The sequence below is a fragment of the Galeopterus variegatus genome, unplaced genomic scaffold (assembly GCF_000696425.1).
Source record: "Galeopterus variegatus unplaced genomic scaffold, G_variegatus-3.0.2 Scaffold2133, whole genome shotgun sequence".
In the NCBI taxonomy this organism is placed as follows: domain Eukaryota; kingdom Metazoa; phylum Chordata; class Mammalia; order Dermoptera; family Cynocephalidae; genus Galeopterus; species Galeopterus variegatus.
In genome coordinates, this window is record NW_007728244.1 from 118831 (window position 1) to 125479 (window position 6649).

The 6649-nt window shown below is 56.0% G+C and overlaps 1 protein-coding gene across 4 annotated transcripts in view; it reads right to left on the reverse strand.

Annotated features, from left to right (window-relative positions):
- Positions 1-519: 519 nt before the first annotated feature.
- PNPLA6 (patatin-like phospholipase domain containing 6) overlaps positions 520-6649 on the reverse strand; it is a 23918-nt gene continuing 17788 nt past the window's right edge. For 3 of the 4 annotated variants that reach the window (XM_008580604.1, XM_008580603.1, XM_008580602.1), the window contains exons 25-33: positions 6330-6486; positions 5862-5978; positions 5707-5776; positions 5146-5262; positions 2962-3263; positions 1848-1964; positions 1500-1596; positions 1289-1398; positions 520-818 (exon numbers count right to left, since the gene is read on the reverse strand). In XM_008580604.1, coding sequence (XP_008578826.1) covers positions 744-818; positions 1289-1398; positions 1500-1596; positions 1848-1964; positions 2962-3263; positions 5146-5262; positions 5707-5776; positions 5862-5978; positions 6330-6486 — 1162 coding nt within the window. In that variant the 3' untranslated portion in view covers positions 520-743. The remainder of the gene's footprint in view (positions 819-1288; positions 1399-1499; positions 1597-1847; positions 1965-2961; positions 3264-5145; positions 5263-5706; positions 5777-5861; positions 5979-6329; positions 6487-6649) is intronic. The other variant, XM_008580606.1, reaches the window with a different exon arrangement.

The following is a 6649-nucleotide window of genomic DNA, read 5'->3' on the forward strand; positions in this document are numbered from 1 at the left end:
AAATCCAGGCTCTTAACCAACAGCCAGGACAGTCAGCAAGAGTCCCTGGAGACAGGTCTGGGAGCACAGTGGGGATGGGGTCATTCTGTGTGACCTCAGCTGAGCACAGAGTAGGTGCAATGCCTGGGGAGTCTCTGAGAGCAAAGTTCTTGAGGCCCTTGTGTGTGGCTGGGGGTGTCCGTCCTTTGGGAACTGGACTCAGCAGTGCACACAGTAGGAACATTCAGCACACACGGAGCACCTGTACACGGGACTAGTCAAGGGGCAGAAGCTGTGGGCACTTAGTAGGGAAAATGAGGGGTGCCAGAACAGGCCCCCAGGAGCCCCTGGGAGTGGCCCACAGTGATCGGATGCCCTGCGGTCTGCAGCTAGCACTGAGTGGGACTACAGGTGAAATCCAGGGTGGCGCTCACAGTGGGAGGATGAGCTCCAGGCCATTTCAGACCCCAGCCCCTACCATCCTGAGTTCAGAAGGTGGGGTGAGGTGCCAACCCAAACCGAAAGATGACACCAGGCCACTTCGAAGAGGTGACAGTTTACTGGGGGAGAGGGGTGCCTGGTCAAGTTTTCAGTGCAGTGCTGTCCCTCTTCCTGGGGCAGATCAGTCCAGTGTGTGGGCCCTCGAGGCCAAGGGAGACCCAGGAGGTCGCAGGCATAGCAGCAGCAGGGGCAAATTCCCCCCAGAGGGCAAACCCCCAGGCCTAGTCCAGGGGCGGGAGAATGGCGGACCGCTGGTGAGGTCCTCAGGCATCTGCAGCTGAGCTGGGAGGCTCCTGGGGCAGACAGTGCCTGTGCCGGAGGATTGACTTCTCTTCCTCCTGCAGGGACAGGCCACACACACTTGTCACCTAGAACAGGACTCGGATACACATCACTGCATACATGTCAGCCATGACACCCAACAGAAGCGCCACTCCAACACGTGCCACCCAGCACATGGCACCCACACACGTCAGCCAAAATTCCAAAACTCGCGTCTCCCAATGCGTCCCACTCAAAATTAGTGTCATCCCAGAAGTCAATGTCGCTCTCACGAGTGTTGCTTCAGAGGTTTACCAGGCTTGTCAATCGTAATATATTGGCTGGCAAGACGACATTAATGTATCGTGCTACACCGACACCTCTCTAACGGCCTCTGTGACCCAATGGGGGCTACTTGACACATCAATTCCAAGATGTGAAACCCCCCACGTGTCTTCAACATGTGCCACATCCCCGGCAGCCACCACATAGGTCTCAGACATGCCACCTCCCGTCAGGGGCCTAGAGGGCGGTCACCCGCACTCACCATCTCGGAGGCAGTGCTGGGGCTCGCACCCTCGGGGGAGCCCCCTTCGTCCCTTGAGCAGTCTGGTCCCACGTCCTCTTCATATTCCGTGAGGCAATCTGATTCCTCCCCTGGAATTGGGGAGTGGGCCACAGATAATCTGACATCCCCAGCCACCCATACCAGCTCCAGGCCCAGCCCCACCCTCCCAGAGGTCCCCTCGGCCCCTCACCATCAGCACAGCCATCAGAGATGTAGGTCGTGGGGGGCTCGATCCGGGATACGATCTCTGCCAGGTCGGTGAAGCCAGAGCTTGGGAAGGCAAGCACCTGTGGAGTGGTGTGGGTCAGGCTCTTGGGGGTCCACAAGGTCCTGGAGTGTCTGGGGGTGGCCCAGTGGTGACTTGGGGGCTCAGAAGTGATCCTTGGGGGGGCAGCTCTCTGAAGTCAGCGGAGGTCTGTGGGGCTCCACGGAACTCAGAGATGAATGGGGTCATGTGAGGTTTGGGGGAGACCCAGAGTTCAGGGTTCTAGAATCTCTGAGTCATCGTGATCCCAACGGGGGACTGTTATAAGCTTACATCTGCACGGCGGCTCTCGTTAAGGTCCGTAGAGCGCCGGTCTGTGAGCATCTTCTCGATGACATTGCCCCGGCTCCAGCCTCCAAACACAGCCTTCCCATACTGGTAGCCCACATCCTGCAGGAAGCAAGGGGCTGGGGGCCATACCTGCAACCGCCCTCTGCTAACCTCCACTCTGTCTGCCTTTTCTCTGGCACTTCAAAAGCCTCACACTCCAGGGGAGGTGGCATTTGAGATTAAACCCTATTTCAGAGTCAGTCACATGTAGCACACTAACCCACACATTCCCTGTCTGTGCCCTGCCAGACATTACCAATCAATCTCTCCACATTCCTTCCCATGCAGTGAGCTGAGTACCAAATGACACAAGATGGTGATGTGCGAGCCTATTTCAAGGTCTGCAAATACGCAGTACCTCTGCAGATATTGCCGTGTCCTGTGCCCACAGCAGACATCACTAATCCATCATGGTATGCTTTCTCAGTGAGCCCAGAAGGGACATCGCACATTTTTACTTGGGGCCTCTGGGTAGCAGCTACTGATCAATTTCAGTTGGCATGAGCTAGAACACATAGTTCAGGGTCAGTGGCACATAACATACACACTGCCACATCCCTCTCCCAAACCCATGACAGACATTACTAATCGATTGCTGTTCTCATTCCCGCCAATGCAGAAATGGCATTAGAAATTGTTGGGCTGGTCCATGGCTCACTTGGGAGAGTGTGGTGCTGATAACACCAAGGCCACGGGTTCAGATCCCTATATACGGACGGCAAGTTAGCTCACTAGGGATAGCGTGGTGCTGAAAACACCAAGTAAAGGCATAAGATCCGTTTACCAGTTATCTTATAGGAAAAAAAAGAAAGAAATCACTACATGGCACTTCAGGCAGTGCAGTTGACACATAAGGAAAAACCTAGGTCATACATAGCACACACGTAGCCACATCCCCTGCCACACCCACTGTAGACATTACTAATTGGCCACCCATCTGTTTCCCATGAATTCCAGATGGAGCCCTAGAATCCCACCCCTCACACTGCTCTGGGCTTTAAGTAGTAAAGCTCTGCCAGCCCACCACACTGATGCCACGCCACTCCCATCTGCTCACAGAGATCTGGTCGAACTTCCCGAAGTCCATGGTCTTGAAGCAGTCGATGGGTGGGCGCAAGTACTCGCAGTAGGAGCTAGATTTGACGACCTCCAACTGCCTCACGCAGGACACATAGGCCAGGCGGGACTGGATCTCGGCCATGTCTGGAACCTTCACCTTGTCCGCCCAGGGGTTTAGTCGCTTCCATAGCAGCCACCAGCCAGATAGGCAGTCCCCGTAGGTGCTAAGGTCTGTCTCATCCTGGCTCCCCACGTCGATGGCAATGACTGTTTTGGCACCCATGCTGCGGGCTATGTCCGCTGTGGGGCAGGGGCATCAGCGGGCTACTCTCCACCAGGGCCCGGGGCAGAGATGTTCAACCCAGTCCCATGAACATCAACACGCAAATGGTCATGCAAAAAAAAAAAAATCATGAAATGACATGCTGTCACGAAAATGGCAGGGAAATGGGTATAAATGAAGTCCAGTGGGTGGGGGTCAGATGTTGGAGCTTTGAGGTCTGGGGAATCAGGACCAGAGGAACCAAGTCACCGGGGGAAAAAAGACACAGGCCAGACCTGAGGGCATCAGAGATGTGGAAGGAGAGAGACAGAAAGATAAAGACTAGCGACAGCAGGAGAAAGAGATAGTGGGTCAGAGAACATGAAAGATAGAGAATCCAGGGGCAAAGAGGGAACTCGGGGCTGAGACTAGGGACAGAAAGCAAAGATCAGGGACAGGAGGAGACTGAAGAAGCGGGACAGAGGGGGTGGGTAAGGGTGGAGTGTTGGCCCAACGAGGAGGGTGGTGTGTCCATGGGCCAGTATTTGCATGTCCGTGTGTCCTGCAGAGGGTCCCTGAGTGGTTCCAGCAGGCAAAGACAGTGTCCTGTGGCCAGGCCCACCCCAAGAAGACACCCGCGTCTCCATCGAATTTTACACACACATCTCTCGTGAGTTTGTTTTTCTGGGTACATGTGTCTGTGTGTGCCTGCTCACATCCTTCCTGTCTGAGAACCAGAGGAGGCCATGTGTTTGTGAACACATACATCTCTGCGTGGCCTGCACCACTGTAGACGCACCTGGCCTGTGTTGGTTTTGGTTCATGTGGCCCTAGATTAATGTCTGTACGTGTGTGTATGTGTGTGCCCATCTACCTGTAGGTCTGTGCACACCCACTCACGTGTGTGTCGCTGTGGCAGTGCGTTTATCTGTACAGAGCCCCTGTGGCAGTGGCAGGACTTGGCAAACTCTTTCTGCAGAGGACCAGAGAAAAAATAATTTTGGCTTTATGGCCACATGGTATCTGTTCCAACAATTCAACTATGCTGTTACAGCACAGAAGAAGCCACAGACAATACATAAATGATGGTGTGTGGCTGTAGTCCTAACAAAACTTTATTTATAAAATCAAGCTGAGGGCTGGATTCAGCCTGCAGGCTAGGCCATAGTTTGCTGACCCCTGGCCTAGGGGACCATGAGCATGTGTGCAGCTAGTACACATCTATTTGTGTATGCACAGTTCTTGGGGTGTGAAATTTTATGTTGCGTACCTTCCTGCCTCTCGTCTGCACTCATAAAGTCAGAGAGCATGACTTGGTCACATAGATGCCCTGTTCTATCTGCCTAGGTACACTTGTGCCTAACTGTGTGCACGTGTGTCTAATTGCATGTGCATATGAATGTGTGCACTACCTACCACAGGGGCATCTGAAAGAATGCGTGTGCACGTGTCCTTGGCACGCATGCGTAAAAAAGCCCCTTTTGGGGCCGGCCCCGTGGCGCACTCGGGAGAGTGCGGCGCTAGGAGCGCAGCAACGCTCCCGCCACGGGTTGCGCTCACTGGCTGAGCACGGTGCGGGTGACACCACACCAAGGGTTGTGATCCCCTTACCGGTCACGAAAAAGACAAAAAAAAAAAAAGCCCCTTTTGAGCCCACGTTCCTGGATGCATGTGTATCTGTGCACAGACATCTGCATCCCCGTGTGTGCACATCCATTTGTGTCTAACACAGCACATAAGCACACACAGATGTACCTCGCAGCTACACATGTTGCTGTCCCTGGGCACACCCACATATCTGCTCATGCATGTGAGCCCCTGCACAGCCTGCCTGTGCGTGTGTCCTCCCCGAGCCTGTCTGCGTGTGCCCATCTGCTTGCGTGTTCAAGTCTGTGTGCAGGTGTGTGGGCAGCCACTTGCCTGGCAGGTTGTTGATGTAGCCGCCATCCATGAGGAGGTGCCCATCCTTCGGGTCACACAGCGGGGGCAGGTAGCCCGAGAGCGTCATGCTGGCACGCACATACCGCCACAGTGAGCCTGCCCGGTGGGACACACAGACACAGACACGCACAGACATGCTCAGACACGCTGGGAGGCCCGGCCAGCCTGGTAGGCTCGCTGACCTGGCACGTTGTTAACATAACATCCGTCCACCAGCAGGTGCCCGTCCTTGGGGTCACACAGTGGGGGCAGGTAGGGGCAGTAGGAGGCACTGGCCGGACGTAGTGCCACACACAGCCTGTGGGGATGGCGTGAGGGGATGAGGCAGCCGACAAGTTTCCCGGCTCCCCGCCCCTGAGGACAGACATACCTGGGGCCTCCAGGGCATTAGTGGGTGATGGTTAGTGGTCGACGATCAGGCCAGGGTGGACGGTCACTCATGTTAACAATGTCCCAGATGTTCAGCTGCCCTCCCTGAAGCACCCCCCCCACCCCCACTCGGCCACAGCGGTTGTTGCAGAGGCAGGTAGGGGCACCCACCATCTTTATGGACACGCATGGCCGAGGCGGTGATGTCTGTGGTCACGTTGAAGTACGGCAGCCACAGGTCCTACGGGACAAAGATCAAGGTTGAGGAGGACTGGGGGGAGCCTGTGGGGAGGGGCGAGCAAGGCAGAGTATGGCGGTAGGTATACCTCAATCTGCTTATCCTGGAAGACACGGTGGATGCTGCGGTTAAAGGCTGAGCCCGTGAACATGGAGGTGACCGGGTAGGTGAGATCCAACACAGGCTCCAGCACTGAAGTCATTCTCTAGGGACAAGGGGGCCAGCTGGGGTCGAAGGGGAGTCACTTGCGGTCACAGAGATCACCAATTGGGGGTCAGCAAGGAGCATTCATGGATGATGAGGTGGTCACCCAGGGCCACTAACAAGGTGGTCACCAAGGGACCTGATAGTCCTAACTGGGGGTTAGAGACTAGGGTTACTAGCCAGGAAGTCACAGAAAGGTCATCCAAGGTCTCATAAATATCTCTTTAACGGTGCAAAGATTAAATGAGGAAGGGTCATCATGAGCCCGAGGCCGCTGGGGGTTCAGGTGATGGCGGAGTCACAGGTTTCATGGAGCTCCTGGGGTGCGGGGAGCCCTGCCCCCAACACACACCTTGGCCCACTCGCGGGCCCGCTGCTTAGTGCGGCTGGCGCTGCGCTCCTCAGCGTACAGGGCCCCGATGAAGGAGCCAATGGACGTGCCGCCCACCAGGTCGACAGGGACTCCCGCCTCCTCTAAGGCTTTCAGCACCCCAATATGCGAGCAGCCCCTGCAGAAAGAGGGTACCCAGTGAGCTGCTGGGGATTCACTTGGCCCCGTCCCCCGGAGCCCCCTCCCCCATAGCCAGCCCCCCGCCCACGGGGTATCCCTCAGGGACTAAGCTCCACCCCTCAGTACCAGCAACCCCGCTCCCCCACGCCGGACGCCCCCCC